Source organism: Thunnus albacares, chromosome 1 (genome assembly GCF_914725855.1).
Source record: "Thunnus albacares chromosome 1, fThuAlb1.1, whole genome shotgun sequence".
In the NCBI taxonomy this organism is placed as follows: domain Eukaryota; kingdom Metazoa; phylum Chordata; class Actinopteri; order Scombriformes; family Scombridae; genus Thunnus; species Thunnus albacares.
Genome location: NC_058106.1, coordinates 36,904,084 through 36,927,399, shown reverse-complemented (window position 1 = coordinate 36,927,399; position 23,316 = coordinate 36,904,084). Strand labels below are relative to the sequence as shown.

Sequence of the window (23,316 nt, the reverse complement as noted above, 5' to 3'; positions counted from 1 at the left end):
TCATTCAGTCCACTTCAGTATATTTGGTCCTCAGAGAGGCTCCATAATAGAAAAGCAGAAACTGGGGCACCCATGTTTCAGAAACCCCCTTTAGTGTGTGTGTGTGTGTGTGTGTGTGAGACTCAGGCCACATCAACTATTTATGCTCTGCAGACCGCAACCTCATTCAGGCATACGTTCAAAGGGAAAGTAACCAGCAGTCATTATACAGCTTGTACTCATTATGCAGTATTGTACATTGATCATTCTTTCATTTGCAGGATGTGTACTAGTTTGTATATTAATTAATGCTGCAAGATACTTGGAAAGATTGGAGATTTTCCAGCAACGCATCATACTGTGCACGCTCAATATGTCATCTGGGAAAGCGGGTCAATTATTGAAAGGATTATTTTTCTAATCATAGTGGATAGATTTGTGGTATAAACTGGAATTAGCAGAGCTGTCTGTTGGCAGGATTTCAGTTTTTTTTCAGTTAAATATGCTTATATGGTTCCTGTGCAGAAACTCAATAAGAGCAATGTAAAAATAATGGAATGTGTTTAACAGTATGTACTATTTATGAAATCTAAGATTACTGTAAGCTGCACTTTTGGGGTGTTTTTCCTAAACAATTCCACTTAATTGCTTCAACTTGAAAAAAATGGCAGCTTTTTACAGGCTTCCTTTTAAAGCAACATACAGAAAAGAGTTCATGCTGTACACGTTTTACTGATTCGATATTGTGCAGACCACCTACTGACCCTGAAGGTTTGACATGAGGATATAAAATAACGTGATACAAAGGACACAAATGTGTGGTGGTTTTTAATTTCAGGTTACTGAGCAACTTGTGGTTCCAGAGGAAACCGTGGTAATCACTACACATTGTACATGCTCAGAATGTGAAATTTATTACTTTGATTTACTCTTCGTGTAAGTTTAAGGACTCAATAAAAAAAGAACACTAAGAATCCAGAGTGTTTGCTGAAGAATGGACCATGATGAAAGTTTCGCAATCAAAGGAAACTTAATTTTTTATAGTTGGTAATAGGCAGACAGAACAGGAAAATGAGTCAGGAAGGGTCAAGTCAAATTTATTTACCGTAGATCGAAACTTTGCAGTTGAAGCCCCCAAAACTCTGTAAGCGAGTTGCCTTTGCATGTCAGACCGGCTCCCTCACTGCCTGTTTTTAAAACCCGTCTTAAAACACATTTTTACTCCTTGGCTTTTAACTCAGTATGAGAGTTGCGTTGGTCTTTGTGTCTTTATTGTGTTGTTCATGGCTTTTGTTATCTTTATTGTGCAGCACTTTGGTCAACTGTTGAGGCTGTACAGAGCACATTTAAAAACACAGACATTAATAATACAGTTAAATAATGAAAACAAAAATGAATAGATAAATAACTGTAGCAGACAACTTTATTGTTATATTACCTAATTAATAATAGTAAAGAGACTCAAATGTAATTGTATAAATGTGGGTCTTTAGCTAACATGACTGTAGACTCCTTAATTAACTGTGAATCAGCAGTGATTCAGTATTTGTTCCACATGTTGTTGTAGCTTTGAGCAGAGATGTTCAGCTTGTTTTGCCACATTTGATTGTCTTATTAAGTCTTGTTAGTTGATTGTAGGGCTGCAACTATTGATTATTTTCATTACTGATTCATCTGCAGATTATTTTCTCAATTAACCAATTAATTGTTTAGCTTATGAAAAGTGGAAAAAGGAGTTAAAAACATCCATCACAACTTCCTAGAGCCCAAAGTGGTGTCCTTTAATTAGTTGTTTTGTCGGACCAACAGTCAAAAAACCCCAAAAATTATTTAATTTACATCATAAATGATGAAAACAAGCAGAAAATCCTCATAATTCAGAATCCAGAACCAGCAAAGTTTTGGGAAAAAAAATGACTAACCACAAATGGGTTTTGGTATTTTAGTAGCTTAGTAAGTTTTAAGAGATCCGTCAGCATGACTGAACCCATCTGCAGACGAACATTATCGCTGGAGAAACAATTTGAAAGTTTGTGGTTAAATCAGCTATGAAATCCAATAACTATAACTCAACTACAGATGATTTTCAGATGAAGACAGCCTCAGTTGTCTGTACCCAGTAGAGTTACTTCCACAAAAAGAAAACATTTTAGTTCAGTTTGTATAGCTGGCACAGGCCTGAGATCCTTTAAATCATTTTAACATCTACCTCTAATTTCTTTGGATGTTATGGGATTATTGGATCTGTCCTTCCCCCACATGAATCATCGTACAGTACATGAATCTCTATAACAATGAGAGAAAAGTTTTGTTATGTTGACTGACGAGTGCAACAAGGTGAATTTGCTTTTGTTTGGCAGCAGCAATTTAGTTGAATGGGACCTTCTGAGAACTGATGAATCACGAACACAATCGAGGGCACGTAGGCTGATGAACATAACGCAGTGGGTTATTTTTCATACAATTCAAAACATCTTCAAACACTTCATCCAGCAGAGTAACACAAAAACCTTAGAGCAGGAAGCCCATTTACTGCCAAGTGCTCCCATCTTTCAGGTAGAGCATGACATGATTGGTGATTCACATGGCGAAATCTTGCTTCTGGACGACCATTAGTTAATGTTGTTGGCAACAGTTTATGTGAAGAAGAGTGAAAAATTGTGTTGTTGCTTCTCAGGCGAGTCCCTTCAGCTCTTTCAGCTTTCCTCAGTTTGTAGTTTACATTTAAATCGCTGAACTTGCAGAATATCTTCACTTTCTTGGGACTAGTTATCTTGCTAACACTGCATTTGGGGGGGGAGGTCTACCTTTTTAAAATCAGATTCTGCTGTAATTAAAGAGACTAGTCTAACATGTTTACATGGATGATGGATGCTTTTCACTCTCCCACTGTCCTCATCAGGTCTCTCTGTCCTGCAAGGCAGAAATGCTTTCTCAGCTCTCTGTTGCACACCGTGTTCCTCCTAAAAAGCTATTACTTCATTGTCCCCGATACCGAAGAAGGAGCTGCAAAACAGGAAATGCTTGGGTTTTCTGGGGGCTAATTATACATTAAGTGCAAGTTAAATGGCCCCAGGAGTCAAAGATATTATGGAATATGAGGGGTTATAGGAGGTAGAGTGGACTGTATTCAGCTTCTAGAAAGTATTTAATGCTGCATCTTGAAATATGTTTTTTTTTTCCACACTGAATTTCAGGCTTGAGTCTGTCTCTTGTGATAAAGCTCCAAGAAAGCAACCCAGTCAGTCAGAGGCAGCAGTTTTCTGATTCCCCATAAAACTTTCTCTGGCTACTGTTGATATTAAGGAGCAAAGGTCGTCCACTGTGTTTCCACTGGTGACTTCTCCTACTTACTGTAGATGGACTATACACTGATGCAATGTTATGGTTTATGATGGTTATGAAAACCATGTGGTACAGTATCATTTCATCATGTGGCTGGTCTGGTATCAAGGAAGACAAACTAGTCAGTGACAAACTAGTCCTTTGTCTTTGTTGCTAAGGTTGTTGCTAAGGGTTTATGTATGTGTTGTTTGCGTTGTCCGCTCCCATATTTCGGATCAGAGTTCGTCTTGAATATGTACGGATGTATTTGAGAAGTGAAATATGAGGAAAAAGTAGTGAAATCATACTACTATAGTTTTTTGACGTAGCCCTCATGGTTTGTTGATGTAGCCACAGATGGAGCCAAGCTTCCTGAAACTGGCCAATCAGAGCAGAGTGAGCTCATCATTAGGCGGGCCTTAAAGAGACAGGAGCTAAAACGGCCTGTTAAGAGACAGAGGCTGAACTGAGGGGCTGCATAAAGAACCAGTATAAGAAAAATAAGGAGTTTTTAACTGTAAATCATGCAAAGATATTCCAGTAAAGCCCCAAAATATAAATATAGATCTAGAAATGTACATGATACGTCCCCTTTAAACGAGAAAAGACCAAAACAACAGTGAATTGATCTACTTGTATTGTGTGTGTATCAAAGGCTGATATATCTTATTCCTCTGTGCCGTAAACCTCCGTTGTTGTCCATAAACTATTAAAAACACATCAATGAGCCATATGGCTGTACTGGGTGACATGTTCCTTCATTACCATGAACACACACTGTGGTTTATTTTGACTCAGTCTCAAACACACCTCCCTGCGGCCAGAAACACTCACTAGAAATGTGACACAAATGTGGATTCATCCGCCACTGAAAATAGTCCCTGAAAAATGCACTATTTCCTTCTGTTTGAGTGACTGTTTGACTGATGTTTGCAAAAAACCTAAGTTTGCTAAAAACTACAGTGATTTTAGGAAATTAGGAAACAACCAAGCGTTTAAAAAAAATGTGTTTATTTAATTTAAAGTCCCCCATCACTCAAAAAGTTATTTTTCTTCTAGTTCCGTCAGTTGGATGTTGTTCTCTACTCTGTACAGAATGATGTATGTGCAGTTTGTTTTCACATTCATCTGCTGAAGGAAGGAGGAAAGTTTCTCTGTGCTCACCTTAAAACTGAGTTTAAGACTCAGAGCATGATTTGGATTTTACAGAGACTCTGGATTTTTACATTAAAGGTCCAGTGTGAAGGATTTAGGGGGATCTATTGGCAGAAATGGAATATTCATAAGTATGTTTTAATTAGTGTATTATCACCTGAAAATAATAATTGTTGCGTTTTTGTTACCTTAGACTGAGCCCTTTATATCTACAGAGGGAGCGGGTCCTCTTCCACGGAGCTCGCCATGTTGCACCGCCATGTTTCTACAGTAGCCCAGAATGGACAAATCAAGCACTGGCTGTAGAGAGGGACTTTTGCATTTTTCACGGCCATCGTAGGTTCTCCGGCACACTTGGAAGTTGGGGGGGGGGGGGGGGGGGGGGGGGGGGGTTGATGGGGGTGTATTCAGCTGGTTGCAATCTGCAACCTCACCACTAGATGCCACTAAATCCTACAGACTGGTCCTTTAAAGAGTAAGAGTAAATGTCATTTTAAGGACTTTAACGAGATCATTGAACTTTTTTTGTGGTAAAAAAAAAACATATTAGACTCAAATTATTATTCAAAGCAGAGTATTTTGAAATATCTTAAAATATGTCTGGAGGGGATTTTTAAAGATATGTGATACATCTAAAGTAGGAAACTGTAGGAAACAATGAGCTTGGTGCTGAGTGCCACAGACATGGTAGGGAAGTCAAAAAGGTTGTGTTCAGACAGACAACAGCACTGCATGAAAAACACAACCCTCTCATTTATTTCAATGAGGGGTGCAGACACAAAGTTGCCGGGGACAAAAAAAAGCATAATCATGTGGGGAAAAAGCTGAATTTAGCTCAAGTTTAGCTGCAACACACTTCAACGTCCTACGGGAAGTCGCTTCAGTGTCAAATACGTGCAAGTGTACATTCTAGTTGGATTACTTTGTGGTAACATGAACAGTTTATTTCATATTTCAGTCTTTTTTTCTGTCTGACCACAGGGTATTGTCGGGAATAGTTGACAATAAGGAAAATAGAGAATAATGTCAGCCTTATATTACATTTAAGTTGACACTTCGTAGTTTTTTGTTTTTTTTTTTGACCTGTAGCGATTTCTTGGCTGCCATTGATCCTGTTTTCCAAGTTTAATGAGAGCTAATATTCGAAAACCATTTGCAGTGGAATGTGAAAACCCCTTCATCAACAAAAGTAGCATGTCTTAAAGATAGAAGGGACTAAAGTCATTGATTTATTGACCTGGCTCCCTGACCATCAATACTATCCTTCCATCCTTAGCTCCCCCTTTGCCTGTAGGTGACCATTGATCAAGGCAGGATGAAGGGTGAATGGGCGGATTAGGGTGATTTCACAGATTGGTGCATTGCCAATTGAGCGTTGCTCTTAAAGACACAGCAGATAGAGAGAGAGAGAGAGGGGGCTTCATATGGGTCATCGAGGTTATGCTCCACTAACCACGATTGCAATAACATGTGCTTCAGTGTGTACAGAAGCTCAATGGTGGTGTGAGTCAGACGTACAGCCGAAGTGAAAACTAAACTGTGTTGATTAGTGAAATTGCTTATGATTTATTAATCGTGCCCCCTGAAGATCTGAGGGATTGTAATATTTCTTTGATGAATCATTTGACTAATTCATTAATCTTTTGTAGAAACACATAAAGCATCTCTCTCGTTGCTGTGGTGTGTTGACCCAAATATGTCCGAGCCCATGAACCATTAAGAATCATTTAACATGTATCTGGTTGTATTTGACAGGAGTGACCGTTTAACCCGTCTCAGTTACAGTAAACTGTGTGCTGCATCATTTTTTGAGTTAACATTATCAAAGAGCCCCGGGAGACCATCGAGGAGATCGACTGGTCTCTTTCTGCTGTCAGCAAACTGTAACTCCACGGTTGGAGCTATGTATTGGCCACAGGGGAGCGTGCTGGTCAATGAAGCTTTGAGCCACAAATATTGAAGGTCTCTACGGTTGCAGATGGCTTTACTGGTCTTTGCGTGTGGACACATATTTGGTCCTGGCTGTGGATGTGAGTGAGCGAGCTTGTTGTGACCATTCTGTGGCTAGACACTGTTAATTAAACTGTTGGGGGGTGATGACCTTTGTTAAGTGTTCATTACAGGAAGCAGCTCATGGGATAGATATATACACTGTGCTTGTGCAGGGAGCACGTTTTTACAGGGAAAGATGTATTTGTTCGACTGTATTGAGCAAATTAAACCTAAACCGTGCACCTGTGTGTCATTTTTAATATTTTCTCCTCTCAAGCTGCAATTCATTATTTCCATCCAATGCTTGGTTTTGGGTTTGTATTTCATGCCTCACTTACGCGTGTATACAGCGCCTTCAGAGCTCCCTTTATCATTTTCTGAATTTATACCAGAATTATTTCTCACTGAGCTACACAAAATAATACCCAAGGTGTCACAGATGAGAACGGGGCAGACACCACAGACTGGCAGGTTAAAACTATAATATGTAACTATTCTGCATTAAAATGTCTAAAAACAGCTAGACCTATGTTATATGCTTTGTGGAGTTGTGTTCTTACATTATCCCAAATGTTTCCAATGATTTTCAAACCCAGAGAAATCTGTAATTTTAATCAAGGTAACGGTCCGTTTCATTTGGTCGCCTGTCAGTGGCGCCATACCTCCTCTACCAAAGAGTATAGGTTGTCTGCTACAATGGCATCTACCAAACAGCATACGCACACAAGAGTTACAGTTTTAAGCCACATTTTTATGATAAACTTTTTACATCTTGGTCGTTTTTAACTGTATCTTTTAACCGGATGAAGGATTTTAGTTATCGGACATCTGGATCTTAAGTTATCAGAGAAACAAGCTGAGCAAACGTTAGCAGCAGATCAGCTAATACGTCCTCTTTCTGCTGAACAGCATTGGAGAAACACAGATTTTTTAAGTGAAACTGCTTTATTTAGTGTTTTTACGGTTTTAATCCCTGTGTACATTTGTTTTGGAGACGAGGAGACCTCTGGATGATTCTGCTGCCAGTAAAACATGTTGAACATCTGTGTCTTAAGTTATCAGAGAAACAAGCTGAGCAAACGTTAGCAACAGCTCAGCTAGCAGCAGCTCAGCTAGCAGCCCCTCCTTACGTCCTGTGTTTGCCAAACAGCGTCAGAGAGACACTGATTTTTAGGAGGAGACATCTGTGGATAATTCGGCTCCCAGTAAAAACATCCTGAACGATGAACACTGAAGTAATCCTAACCCGAAGAAGCTGGGAACAACTCCCATTATCCCACGCTGCTTCACAACGTCATCACACGTCACACGTCTTTTGTTATTGTTCTGGCAGAAATTACATACTGTGCATTTAAATGAGAAATCAAAAACACAGGCTTACAGGTAGTCAACAGGGAATCAGTCCAAATCAGGAAAACAAAGTCGAAAAGGGGTAAAGGCAGGCAGGCAGGTCAAAAACAGGCTGAAGGTCTAAACCACAGGATCAGGCAGGAACAGGTGGAGGAACAGGGGACAAAACGAAGAAGAACAGATGGGAACAGGCAGAATCAGGATCAGGATCAGGTTGGCGAGAACCAAAGAGTCCCTCGAAGCAACTATGACGGACTGGCTGGGAACGGATGATTCAGACCGGTATAAGTAGTGAGGAGCTGATGAGGGAACAGGTGAGCAGGTGGGTTTGGTAAACAGGAAGGAAAGTTTGGGAGCATCTGGTGGACGGGTGGAGAAATGGCAAAGACCAGAGCAGAGAGATGAAGAGTTGAGGGCAGGAACGGAGACAGAAGGGACAAAGGAAACACACATAGGACCTAAACAGGAAGCGTGACACAAGACCAGAATTTTATAGTTACAGATTCAGTTAAGATTCACAAATCAAAATATTAAAAGAGGACATATTTTGATTCAAGTTTAACTCCTTTGAAAAACATTTTAAATTGAATTGAAAAGTGTACCTTTGTTTCTTTTGAAAGACAATTTTCGCAGTAATTCAGTAACAGGGTTAGACTTCACTTGTGACAACTGATTGAACATCAATTTCAGTGGAGCACTTTAGTCCTTATGAAATCTGAGAGAGAACATAGAACGGATCAGAAACTCTGTCTGAATAACCACATTGACTGCATGTGATGAGAGACCTTGATAGAAGAACATCAGACAGTTTGCAAATAGAAAACTTTCACTCTGAAAGGTTGTAAAATAAAATTAAAAATGAAGCTCAGCAACGATCTCTAGCAACGGTTTTACCAGTGCTTTAAATACAAGGCTCATGTTAATCCCAATAAATATAACCTCATATCATGTAATGTAATAATCAATAATCTGTGTCTCAAACATAAATATGTGCCGGTGTAACAGAAAAGGTAACAGTACTTTAATTCAGCCATAAATGAAGCATGCTGTTGTTTATATTGTGTGAATAACTGATCAATAACCGAGTCTCACAGTGCTTAATATATTCTGCTGTAACTCTGAAAGGCTTTACTTACAAATGACAAGACTGGCATTATTTTATATATTTGTCTTATTGTCAACAAATCTCATGTTTGGATCCAAACCAACAATGAACTGATCTACTTACAAGTACTGTGTGTATCCAAAGCCTGATATAGATTATTCCTCTGTGCTGTAGACCTCTGTTGTTGTACAAAAACTATTAAAAACACGTCAATGAGCCGCACCGCTGCACTGGGTGACTGGTTCCTTCACCCCAAATACTATGGCTACAATAGCTTGTTTAGAAATGGCACCAAAGACTAATAACAACAATCACATTTTCACTCTTTGGAGAGTAGTTCTGTGTAAAGCAGATGCTACTGAGCATGTGTGGGAATGTGTTTTTTTTTACAGAGCTTCACCAGCTTGTTGTGTCACATATCACAACCTCTTGACTTTGCACTACATTGTACATCGTAAATAACTTATGTATAAAGTCAAGAGGTTGTGATATGTAGCACAACAAGCTAGCAAAGCTCTGTAAATGAACAACTGTTCAGAGACGAGTCGTTATTAATCTCTGGAGCCGTTTCAGTGGCAAAGGAATACTTCACCCAGTGCAACGATGCATTTTAATAGAGTTTAATCGTTTTTTGACACCAACGTAGGTCCAAAAACTTATTGTTATTGTCAACATGACATTTGTTGACAACTAGAAAAATACAGAAAATCAGCAGCATTATCCTTTAAAAATCTGTTTTACCTTATGAAATAAAATAACACTCAAACAAAATATACTGAAAAACAGAAAAGCCTACGTCTCCACTGTGTCTGTAGTTGGCTCGACCTTTGAGCAACGCTGGAACAAACAGGCCCATGTTGAACCTGATTATTGACCCCTGATCCATGACACCATGAACAGTGGCAGTGACATCATGTTGTAGGGACAGAGGGAGGAATAAATGGTGCTAAATGGCCTGATTTCAGTCTAAGAGGACTTTACATCAAGGTAGAGGTTTGTGTTTTTGGTTTTAGACATGTGACCACCTGTTTGATGTTACTTTAGAACTTGTGTATACAACGTACATGAATGGGAACAAGATGGATTGAACAAACTCTGTGTGTTGTGGTGACCTGGATGCATATTGTGTACTGGGACTACAACATCCCCCTCTCTCTCTCCACTCATCTTCTGTCACCTCTCTACCTGCTCACTTATGAATCAAGGCAAAAATATCTCCAAAAATAGTCTGAAAGGTTCTGAACGTTTTGGGAAATTATGTGTATTGAGAAAGAGAGAGAGAGAGAAAGAGAGAGAGACACATCAGCCTATTTCCGACGCTCATCATTTCAGATTTCAGACCAAACCAAGCAAAATGCAGCAGACAAAAACACTGATGGGTATGTGTGGCCAGAGGAGAAAAAAAAAACAAATAGCACCAATAAATATCATTTTAGGTGGGAAGATGCAATGATATGCAATGAAATGCTGAGTTTTACAGCCAAGTTACAGAAGAATGTAACTTCTGCACACTCTTCTGAATATTTGCAACCTAGTAGATAATGGAAAACCACATTGATTAGCATTTTCTTTTTTTGGAAAATAATTAAAAATTTCTGCAGCATTTGGATGAAAACACTGTATGAAGTGTAGCTCACCTCACCTAAATGGAAATATAGATTACTGTGTGTGTTTTTTTTAACTTCCATTCCTCCTTTCAGAATAAGACAATCCCAAATCTAAAAGCTCCCTGCTGATACTTCAATTTCAAATACAGTTTATTTAAGGTGAACATCACCCAATGAGTCTCTGTAAACTAGACACACACACACACACACACACACACACACACATAGAGGTAATAATGTTAATATAACAAGAGGACTGAGGTTAGGAATTGAAAAATAGAGATCATATAGCAGAGAGAGTTGAGGTAACTACTTGCCAAAGAGGAAGACAGCTGGTGACATTAGAAGAGGCCACAGCACATAGAGGATGAAGATGTGTTTTCAGCCTAGATTTGAAGGTCTCAACAGGGCTTACCTCCTGCAAACGTGCAGAGTGGTAGTTTTTTCCAATGGAGGGTGGGGGGGGGGGGGGCTCAGTGGGCAAAGGCTCTACCACCAAAAGATTGTTTGTTAAATTGAGGAACAGTTAAGTAGCCAGCATCAAGAGAAGGTACGGGATGTGATGGAGTATACGGAGTAGGGTTGTGCCCGAATACAAATACATCATTTGGCAAAGCTTGTTTCATACAAATATTTTAAAAACTATTTGTTGGGGGTGTTCCCCAGAGACAAAGTTGAGCTACTGACATAAGCAAAGTGCTCTTAAAGACTCTCCATAACCTGTTGTTACACAAATAGATAGGTCTGACTGCAATGAGGCGATGAGTAAAGTTTTAGCTCGGTAATCATAATAATTTTCTAAAATTAAAAGTGTAATAAAAACAAAAACAGGATTTTTTTACAAATAATTTTTGCTGCCCCCCCCAACAAATACAGATACAAATACAAATACTGAGATCTCTGCACATCCCTAATATGGAGTAATAAGACTGCAGACACACGCAGGAGTCTGCTCATTTAAGAAAGATATAAGTAAGTAAGAAGGAGGCAGCCAATGCAAAGACATCAGGACGGGTTATACAGTAAGATCCAACTTGTGAGGACTCTGGCAGCTGTGTTTTGAACCAACTGAAGACCTGTTGTTGCTGTTTTAGGAAGGCCAGAGACAAGTGCGCTACAGTAATCGATTCTGGATGTTGTAAAGCCATGTACAAGGATTTCAGCATCTTAACTGGATAAAACGGAGAATGTATTTTGGCAAAGTTACCAAGGTGAAAGGAGGCAGTTCTCGTAATATACTCGATGTTTGGCTCAGAGGTAAAAAAAAAAAAAAAGGGATCAAATACTATCCCCAGATTCTGAACAGTAAGGCTCTGAGGAACTGTGCAACCATCAAGATTAATGGAAAAATCTGTGGAAAGTGATTCGAGCGGACATGGAGGGTCGTAATGTTTGCCAGAAGCAGCCTAATTGTGCAAAGAACTGATTTGATTTCACAAAAAAATTGTCGGCAAAAACACTATCTCAGTTTTAATCCTTACCACAGACTGAAACCTCTGATCTGATTGTGTCCTGTCAGTCCATTTTTAATAGAGTTACTTCGGCTTGAGAGTATGTCTGTCTTTTTCACCAGTACTTTATAATGCATCACATCCTCTTCCCCCATAACCCCATCGTACCAGTGTCTGCATCACATCTCGGCAGCTCTGGTTAAGCTCACTGTCTGACAGCTTTCCCCCCTGCTGAACCCCCCCCCCTCCGATGCCGAGACATTCATCAGTGCCGGGGAAATATTGTTTGACTAACAATAACAATGTTTTTATTGATTTTCTGTCGCTGTGACTTGCTGCTTATGAGAAACAGCAGCCACTGAACAAAAAGCCTACACATGCAACAGAAATGTACCATTCACACACTGGAACACACACACATTAACCACCTCAAAGCTGTTTTTTTTATTTCTTTTTTACTTTCCATGAACTGCAGTGATAAAATATGGCAGAGCTCAGGTATAATCAGTGCTGACTGAATGTTTGATGGGTCTGAATTATCTCTCTGTTTAATCCTAGAGAATATCAGATGGAAGCATCTACCTGTATGTGCTGAAATTGAATTAATTTGAGGAAGTGAATTCGCTGCAGTTTTGGTGTCCTCAGGTGCATCTAACTAGAAGGTGATGATTAAGACGTTGTTGCAGTGCAACAATATTAAAGGTAAAGCTGAAAATCTGCACCGTTTTACTCACGAGACAACGGCATCGCGCCATGTGTAATTGCTGAGAGTTATTGATCAGGAGCTGTAGGGCTGTAAAAATCATACTTCTCCTTGTTCATGGCTGTCCATCTGAGTGATAAATATATTTATTCTTCTTCTCTGTCTTAAACACAGGTATCCTGAGGTCCAGTCTCACCGTCTTCATCCGCTGGACGTCTTTCTTGTGATACAGTTCAGTTTCACCTCAGATTACCACTCATCATCACTCATATTTGCTTAAGGTAAGCTACAGTTTGTATCTCGAAGTAACATGTTTGCTCCTTAATTACGTTGTTTGTCCTGTGCACTCCAGAATGAAACATATCGATAGCCGAAGAGCAAAACTTCTTATCTGAAAAATGCGCTTTTTTGGACAAAACTAAAGAAAAACTTGTTGTTTTCTTGCAGAATGCTATTTGTTAAGGATACCCAATACATAATTCACTGTTTTTGGACTATATTACTATATTATGTGTTAACAATACTGTAATAACCATACAAACATACTGTAAACAACACCACAAACAGTGTATTATGTATTGGGTATCCTTAACAAATAGCATTCTGCAAGAAAACAACAAGTTTTCTCAAAAAAGGTTTTGCTCTTCGGCCATCGATATACAAAAAGTATTATAACAACTCCACTTTTCCAGTTTTTATTAATATTTAAGCAGTTTAAGTCCAGTGAATAACCTTAAATGGTACAAAGGTAAACTGTCAGAGGGAAAAAAAAACATTTAGATGACCAAAAATGGAAAAATAATAACTTTTTTTTACATCAACTCACAGCTTTTCTGCAGCAATAGAAGCAAATAAAGCCTTGAAAGTTGATGCAAATAATTCCTACAGGCATCAAATTTAGCTGATTACTTCCAAACCATCTGTCTGTATAAAGCACAGAGGAGGAAGTGTGATGGTCTGCGGCTCTTTTGCTGGATCCAGAATTGGTGACTGGCACACTGGACCAAAAGGGCGACCACAGCATCCTGCAGAGCCATGCAGTCCCCTCTGGTCTACAGCTAGCTGGTCAGGAGTTCATCCTCCAGCAAAATAATGATCCAAAACAAACCTCCAGGCTGTCAGAACTATCTTAGAAGAAAAGAACAAGATGGTCAAATGGGAAGAACTTTCCCAACAATATTTGGTTTCCATTGTAGGAAGAACGTCACGTGTGTGTCGGCTGTTATATCTGCAAAAGGTCTAGACAGTGATGAGTCAAAGACTTAGATTAAACAAAAAGATTTCTTCTTATCTTTAATCTCTAGTTGTTTATGTGTTGAGTACCTTGAGACATTAAATCAGATAAATTTCAATAAAAACATTCAGTAGTGTAAATGTGTCCTGATCTGACGTCCTGAGTGTTTGCTCAGGTTTCATCACAAAAGCTTTATTTTGCTTTCCTGCTGAGGTTAAATAATCCTCTCGCTTTTCATGTAGGAAATACATATTTGGTATTTTGATATTGGGCTTATTACACAAAATTGTCCAATTTTTTACACCTAAATAGTAGGGGTATGCCCCAATACAAATACGGCAAAGCACAAATAGTGGGTTTAATACCAGTTTGCAGGTCAGTTACATCGTTATCTCAGTCTCTCTCCTCTGCTTCACTGTTACATCTATCAGGGGTAAGTCTCAAGGGACTCTCCATAACCTGTTGTTCCTCTTCTCCTTTCCACAAAGTTAGGTTGTAAAAAAAAAGGCAATAAATGAAAAGCGCAAAGCAAGAATCACCTTTGAAGTTCTTCTACATGTTACACGCTGTACTGTCTCTGTGTTATGGGAGTATAAAGAGGTAGAGGTCTGTCTGCAATGAGTCGATAAGTAAAATTTTAGCTCAGTAGTCAGTGCAGTCGTCTATGATCTGGGAGACTCCAGTTCAAGACCTGGTGTGGGGACTTCCTTTGTAAGGTATTTTATTCATGAACACTTATTGTAAATAATTTTCTAAAATTAAAAGCGTAATAAATACAAAAACAGTATTTTTAAGCCTCTTTCCACTTTTATTTGAATACAAATACAAATAATTTTGCTGCCTCAACAAATACAGATACAAATACAAATACTGGGCTCTCTGCACATCCCTACTAAATAGATGTATAACAAAAGAATGACCCAACACACATGTCTGTCTCTCCCACATTTACCACATAATTACCATCATCGCAATTTTGTCAATACAGTTGTTTAAGCCTCAGTCATCACTGTCGATTCATCTCGTCAAGGCCGCCTCGCCTGAATAATTATAACCACCGTCTCCCCATAGCTTCTCTTAAACCTGTAAGAAAAAAACAACAACAACAAAACATCCTCACAGCGTCTCCTCACGGCCTCGCTCATATCTAACGAGAACGCTCCGCCGCTCGTCCGCAAACGAACATCACGACGTCGTCCCTTTACAGGACAGTGAGGGAGGGAGAGTTTTGGCTCGTACCACGTCTGTCACTCAGGGGTTTTATTCATCATCACGGTGATTTTCCAGGGGCTGTCAAGTGTGTGCGGCGCTGAAATGGCCCGACGGCGTGAGGAATAGGTCCCCTGTCAAGTCTTATGTCACTGTCATGCCCACAGTCGCCGTCAACAACACTCCCAGGAAACATTCATTGTGAAAATGTTTTGACGATGGAGGCGGCTCAATGGAGACATTCATTCTGTCCGGGCTGTTTTGGTAATAATTTTGTTGGAAATTTCCATCTGCATTGCTTTAAATTCTCCCCTTGCACTATTGCCTTAAAGGTGGCAATAACAACATCTGTGAAGCCAAACATCAACATCTCAAATTCTCATTGAAATTCAGCAGTTTTACCCATTTTGAGGGAAAAAAAAATAAAAAAAATTGACAGCTTCAGTAAAGACTGATGATTCCCCACTGCTGCCTTTACTGTCGTAGCTAACCTTTATGTAAAGCAGAGAATGATTTCTGTGGAAACAAGATTTGTTGTGTCAGGCACATTGAGTTGTTGCTTGCAGAGCCACGTTTGCTGACTGGCATTCTCAGCGGTGCACCCGTGGCCTCTGCTATTTTATTTGCATAAAGTACAAGACATTTTAACTTTTCACCGCTCTTTTCTTATGACGTGCGTTCAGCCTGTGGAAATCTCTATTTTTACAGCAGAGTTGCATCCTGTTGCTTTTTTATATGATGACATTACCCACCGACAGCAACACAACCTGCTGATACTGTTTTTAAAATTGCTGCTCTAAAAATGTTGTCATTAGTTCCACTGATTCATTTTTTATCAATGATGTCTCTCTTGTGAATTACTGTAATTTTTCCTTCTTTACTGGTTTTTGCAATATCACTAACTTTATACTGAACATTTTTGTTTCTTTCCACATGCTAAACCTAAACTTTAACTTTACTACTTTAAGTTTGCATGCAAATGTTAAAGACAAATAAATACAGATGTCATTAAAATTTAAAGGATTTGGCAGGTGAGTTTTCTTATTGTCAACAAATCTCATGCAGAGCCAAACCAACAAAACAAAGCCTGATGTATCTTATTCCACTGTGCTGTTGAACTCCGTTGTTGTCCAAAATGTATTAAAAATAAGTCAGTGAGACATGAAGAGTTTGGTTACTTTAGTTCCTTTAGAAACGGCTCCAAAGACTAATAACAGCGACCACGTTTTCACTCTCTGGAAAGTATTTCTTTAACAGGAAGAGGCCACCGCGCATGTGCGAGGACGCTTTTTTCAAGTATAAAGTACAAAGTCAGGACTTTTTGACACGTAGCACAACAAGCTAGAAGAGCGGTGGCCTCTTCCTGTCACAGAAATACTTTACAGAGAGTGAAAACTTTACTTGAACTTGACTTGTTATCAGTCTTTGGAGCCGTTTCTAATCAACCTAAAGTAACCACGCTCTGCAGGCACGAGGAACATGTCACCCAATGTGGCTCACTGATGTGTTTTTAATAGTTTCTGGACAACAACGGAGGAATAAGATATATCAGGCTTTGGATACACACACGATACTTGTTAGTAGATCAGTGCAAGATTTGAGATTTGTTGACAATAAGAAAAACAGAAAATCCTTTAATTAACTGTCTAATTGTTGTAGCTCTACAGCTTATGACAGTGTATTTTTTAGTGGTAATATTTATATCTTTTTTTTCTGATTCACTGCACACAGCAGCCTTTTAAAGGTGAAATCTTACTGTTCTACTCTGTTCTTTCTGCTTCCCAAAAGGACGGAGGGAAGAGGACAATGGGGGCCGGTGGGGTTTCCCCCCAAGCCCTGCTGTGGCTCAACCTGTTCAGCTTCATCTCTCTGGCGTCGTCCCTCAACCCGGACGACCCCAACGTGTGCAGCCACTGGGAGAGGTCAGTTCCAACAAAAAAAATTCAGCCTCTTCTCTCCATATTCAGAATGAAATAACACCACTCAAAAACGCTGCGGTGAACTAATGGACTCCCCGTCACAAATCAAGGGTGAGGGGGGTTTGCCAATAATCAAAAGCAAAAAGGAAAAGGTTTACTCCTGGGGACATACTGAAACCATAAATTCACAGTGATGCTAATGTGACTGCTTGAGTGGTCTCACCACTCAGTGCTACGCTGAGTAAAAAGCACCGTGTCCTTTCTGATGAGAGCGACACGAGTGTGCAGGTGCTGTGATCGATAATCTCTCTGTGTAATCAGTAGGAATTGTAGAAATGGATATTATGATCTGATGACAGTTTTTTACTGAAGGTTAGACTCAGTTCTGTAACCTTTATTCAGCACAAAGGGAAACACACTGAGAACAAACTCTGTGTCAGGTGTTTATTATTGTTTGTCAGGATTCTTGGAAACCCTGAAAGTTTTTTGTTTTTAGGGAAATAAAGTAAAGCTTTCAAAGTTCTCAGAAACAATCGATCGACTTGAAACATTTTTCATATTTAAAAAAAATAGCACCGCAAGGACATGTTGTGCCTTGGCTTTCTATCCTGGGATCAATACTTCACATCCTGATGATCAGTTTTAAAAGGAAAACGTTATTGACTTTATAGCTGCATTAGAAAAATAAGTGATGTTTAGCTGTTCTGCTCCACAACAATATCGTTCTGTTTTAAGTTTTCAACAAGACCTTGAAAATAAATGGAAAAAACCTTGGCTTTGATATTGGAGTGCAGGAGGCTGTTTTGTTAATTTCACAATTACAATATTTTTTTTTTTTCAAGATTAGAAATAGAACATGGTCTTCATAAAACTTTCTAAGCATCTTTTTAACACTTTGTTGTGTTTCCTGTCCGTCTAGCTATGCAGTGACTGTCCAGGAGTCCTACGCTCATCCGTTCGACCAGGTCTACTACACCCGCTGCACCGACATCCTCAACTGGTTCAAATGCACCAGACACAGGTACGAACCATAGACTGTATAAAAATATGGACGTAGTTACCGTGACGTCACCCGTTGGTTTCTGAAGAGCGGTTTTGAAGCTCAAAGTGAGCCGCTCCGGCCGTCGCCATCTTGGCAGTGCGTGACGCTGCCTAACTCCCAGCCAATCAAAAATGCGCAAAGAGGCGGGCCGAATGGCTGAAACAAGCCACCTAGTGGCTGGCGGACCTGTCACTCAAAGCAGCCATGTCCTTCATTATGCAGAACTTTACGGCTTAATAAAATTTAAACGGGTGAGTTATAAAAAAATTCACCCCCCCGTACAGTTGTCATGAAAGAGGAAATTAGCTACAGAAACATGTTTATTTCTGCTGTAAAGTTGGGCATTTTAACATGAGGGTCTATGGGGATTGACTCGCTTTTGGAGTCTCAAGTGGCCGTTCGAGGAACTGCAGTTTTTGGCACTTCCGCATCGGCTTCATTTTACAGCCCCGGAGGTTGCCGCTTGGTACGAACATATGGAGAAACCTTTTAGATCCCACAACAACACAAACGCTGCTGTCAGATGTTTGCTTCATTATGTAAATTATTTGGCAATTTTACATCTTACAGCTTATTGAAACTCATGTTTGAATAAGAGTCACCTTTCTGTAAATGTCTCGGTATCAGGTTTACTATGTCGGGTCTTTCAGTAACATTAACATAATGTCCGCAGCAGCACGAGGTTAAATAATATAAATAATAAGAGGGAGGGGAGATAAATGCAATCAGTGTAATAGATGTGATGTTTGATCATCATCTTATACACAAAGTTCTAAATAAACTCCTTAGTGAATTTCTTTATGTTTTGAACTGTTGATCAGACAAAACCAGATATTTAAAGATGTCACCATGGACTCTAAGAAGTTATAAGAGACATTTTTTACTGTATCATTTTATAGACATAATGATATCATTTAGAAAATAATCAGCAGATTAATCAATAGTGAAAATAATTGTTAGTTGCAGCCCTGAATAGTGTAGATTAATCATTTAATCCACAAAATAGTAGCAAATTCTTACATTTGAGAAGCTGAAACCAGCAAACTTTTGGCTTTTTTACTTGATAAATGACATATTGTCATTTTAAATTTTTAAATTTAAAGTCTTAACTGTTCCTGCACTAGTCTGGACTATAAAATCAGATCCTTTCTTCTTTATCTCACTGATGAGTCTGAAGCTCACGTCTCGTACAGTAAGTCAAACTCAGACACAGGCAGTCAGTCTACTACCTAACAACGGCAATTCAGCTCTATCTGATGTGGTCATTTTGATGAGCGACCGTCGGCGTATCGGCTTTAATGACCACATTAAGCTTTATAGCCACCAGTTTAGCTCCTCCAGCTAAGAGCTGAGTCATTGATCTTAAGCTGAAATGTCAGAAAACATCATAGTCCTTGAGTGAGTGGGAGAAACTCTCTTCTATATTTAAGTGTGTCGCCTTTTTTTAGAAGTGTAATGATTTGAAGACGTTTTTTTGTATGTTATTATATTCTGAATAACATGATAACATGTGAATTGCTCTTTTAAACTTAAATGTACTATTTTAATGAAAAGAAGACTTGAAGAGGTGTCACTTTGATCTTGACCTTACTGAAGTGGTTCAGTTTAACTTCACTAAAAGTAAAACTGGAGGTGATGAGCAGGTGAAGCAGTCTTTTCTTCATTTATGTGTGTGTGTGTGTGTGTGTGTGTGCAGGATCAGCTATAAGACAGCCTACAGGAGAGGTGTGAGGACCATGTACAGGCGACGCTCTCAGTGCTGCCCGGGCTTCTATGAAAGCGGAGACCTGTGTGTTCGTAAGTAGCACTTGGATGAGTTCAGCTAAACAGATATTTATACAAATATGTGATAAAATGATTATTGTAACACACAACAAGATGAAGATTGGTTTAGAAATAAGGTTATAGAGTGGCTGCTACTTTATAACAAACTGCCATATGTCATTGTATGTCGTTCATTCATGTAACAGATATAACGGAAATGACGATTGCAAATTAGCATTAGCTAGCGTTAGCATTGACGTTATTGTTCGCGCTACCAAGTCATTACAGACTGCTAAATTAACCCAAAAAACATACTGATGGCTTGTATCCAACAACAGTATAGTGGTGCTTAGTGCTAAAAACACATGTATAACTTAAATTTGTATAATGTGGCGATGTTCACCGTAGTTACAACGTTTGAAAAGTGGTCCCTCCCCTTCCACTACGTAGCCAAGATGGCGACCGTTGAGGGCGAGAAGTGTCCGTAGTTCCACACTCAACTTTTTGACCGTTTGAGTGCACCATCCGGGTTCTCACAGTGCACTGCATTTTTCCATACTTCTCAGTGTGAACACACTTATGCACTCAAAACGTTAAGTGTAAGGACAGAAGTGAAGCGATTTGAGACACAGCATGTATTTACCTAGATACAGATCGCAGTGTGAACGGGGTACTTATGTCAGGTGTAAATGAGGTAATACGGACAGACGAAGTAGTCAGGATAGACGGGATGTGCCAATCTGGGAAAGAATGATAATAAAATTGATCAGAATTGATGTACATAGATGCTGGGAAATAGGACAGTGGTGAAGCCTGACGAGCTGAAACAGTGGGTGTGAGTTTATTGTCATGCATCATAAGGATGACTGGATATGACAGATTACAGGAGTTATAAACTCTGATTTTAAAGTCCGGTTTCATGCAGAGTCTCCGGCACAACTTCACCTACTTCTAAGGTGCATGGAGAAGGGAAAGAAGTCTGGAGAGATGAGAACTCCAGCAACACTTGTAGTATAAAGAACAACTTTATTAGTTGACCGACGCGTTTCGGCTCATGGCCTTCATTAGGGTCATCATGTTTGTAATGTGGTTCATGGTGACCCTGATGAAGGCCACAAGCCGAAACGCGTCGGTTCTCATCTCTCCAAAATCCGGTTTCATCCCTACAAACATATTATGTTATGTGTTCTCAAATTATAAACACAGTCAAACAACAAGAATAGAGAAACGTGCATCTCAAGACACATCTTTTTTACCAAGATGATGTCCAGCAGTGATACAGATCACCTTACATTACCTCAAAATATAGCAAAACAACTGAGAGGAGGAAGAGAAACGAGTATAGAAATGACTACAGCAAACATGGTGTTGGTTGATGGTTTGAAGGACAACTGAAATATAAGGAAAACACAGCTGAAAACTGTTGCTATGCTACCTATGGTTAAATACAGGTACATTTATTTAGGACACCTGCGTCAGAGATACCCAGACGTGCCAGCCAAGCAGAACCGCTGAATCTCAGTGGCCATGATCCGGCCCTGATTATGTCGGTGCCCTAGGCAAGATTTTAGATTGGAGCCCCAATAGATTTAAATCGGAGCCCCTCAAAAATGTGCAACAATAGCACCTCCAGTCCTAAAACTTCGAATATGAACTCACACTAAAATAAAGTGCAACAATGGCACCTTCCAGCCCAGACACAGTCCTCCGGATAAAAAGACAAGTTGGGGTTCAAGGCGTCGCTCAGAGAGTTTGGTGGCCTGACCTGAGGGAGCACACGACGGGCCAGCAAGACTTTGAAAAACAAACCAGATGAAAACCCCAAGGCAGCAACGCCTATGCTGCTTTAGCTATGGGCCTCTGTGTCCCTTCAAAATGAAGAAGAGTCCCCGTGTGGTTCTTTGTCACAGGTTTAATATGTTATGAGCTGTGAACAGCAACCAAAGTGATTTTCTGCCTTCAAAATGTTTTGGTGAAATATTTTTTTTAAAGGCGAGACAGCCTGAAACAATCCAGTGTTTCACATGAAAGGGGAATTATTTAAAAAAAAGAAAAAGTAAAATAAAATATTTTGTGTGAAGAAATATGGTTTTATTTCTCTCTTGTGAGATGAATCTTTTTGTACGGCTGCAATTTCTCATCTCATCGTCGTCTCTCTAGAAGAAGTAGTAATCCAAAATTTGATCAGCGTTTAATATAACAACCGTTTCTTATGACCACTTTGATACTGTAGTCTAGTTAAATACTTTATCTTGTGCTGCTGGAGGTCACGGTAGCTTTTCAAAGTCCTTTACAACTGTGAACGGTGTCTAATACAATCTAATAAAGTTAATACATATTGCTCTTGTCTTATGTATGTGAAGTAAGGGTGTTTTTTATATAATGCATGTTTGATCAAATGGCAATAAAAACATATCCACCATTGTTGTTTATCATCAGGCACAATCTCCAGAATACAGGTGGATGTGAAATATTCCCTCCACAGGGGGAACGTGAGCTCTGCATAACGTCTCCGCAACAAACAAAATCATTTTTTCCTGTCATCTGCATTGTTATTTTCAAACTTTTTTTTTCCCCACTTGATACACAAGAAGTATGCGGGCTTGTTAAAATTGCAGTGTATCTGGTGGAACAGTGATTCAATCTCTGTCGTTATCTTTTCACTCTGTGCCCAGGCAGATATCTATATCTGCTGCTGTTAGAGCTGTCAAAGTTAGATCAGTCCGGCTCTGTTACAAAGTGATTCCATTTAAGTTTGACCACAGAAAGCTTTGAAATAAACGTAAACAGAAGGAAAGCTGCAAGCACAAAACATCTGCTAATATAGAGTTACTGTGGACGATATCTCTCTTAACGGAAAGATTTCAGCTTTATTCTGGAGATGTGATGTTAGAACAGAGTTGTCTTCTTGGGTCATTGAGTTCTTCTTCTTCTGTTGCCTTTTATTTTCCAGTATAAGAGACCTTTTATATTTCTGTAAAGAGATGAAGACAAAAGATGTCTGTGATATTTTTCCGCATTCACCGTATCAGCAGATGAAGTGAATGTAACTTCATTCTCTGGTGTCTGGGTTGGATCCATTTGGTCTGAGAGACAAAACACTAATATGTATCTGCACAGTTTTATGTACAGGAAAAGTTCATAATTATTCAAGTCTCTTTTAAACTCGTCAGGTGGCCAAATGAACATTGAAACATGTTTTTTTTTTTTTTCTTGCTGTAATCATTCCTCCTGTTCATACTGACCATTCGAGGATCCCTTCATAATGCACTTACAATGTCAGTGATGGAGGACAAAATCCACAGTCCTCCTTAGTAGGGGTGTGCCTGAATACAAATACAAATACAATATTCGGCAAAGCACAAATAGTGGGGTTTTATACAAATATTTATTTCATACAAATATTTTAAAAATTATTTGTTGGGGATGTTCCCCAGAGATAAAGTTGAGCTACTGACACAAGCAAAGTGAGGTTGTAAAAA

At 39.3% G+C, this 23,316-nt stretch overlaps 1 protein-coding gene across 2 annotated transcripts in view; it reads left to right on the top strand.

Annotated features, from left to right (window-relative positions):
• The window catches only part of LOC122986866 (multiple epidermal growth factor-like domains protein 11), a 172,809-nt gene that overhangs the window by 27,211 nt on the left and 122,282 nt on the right, over positions 1–23,316 (top strand). For both annotated transcript variants that reach the window (XM_044358331.1, XM_044358321.1), the window contains exons 2-5: positions 12,841–12,947; positions 16,898–17,031; positions 17,948–18,049; positions 19,767–19,867. In XM_044358331.1, the coding sequence (XP_044214266.1) occupies positions 16,916–17,031; positions 17,948–18,049; positions 19,767–19,867 (319 nt within the window). In that variant the 5' untranslated portion in view covers positions 12,841–12,947; positions 16,898–16,915. The remainder of the gene's footprint in view (positions 1–12,840; positions 12,948–16,897; positions 17,032–17,947; positions 18,050–19,766; positions 19,868–23,316) is intronic.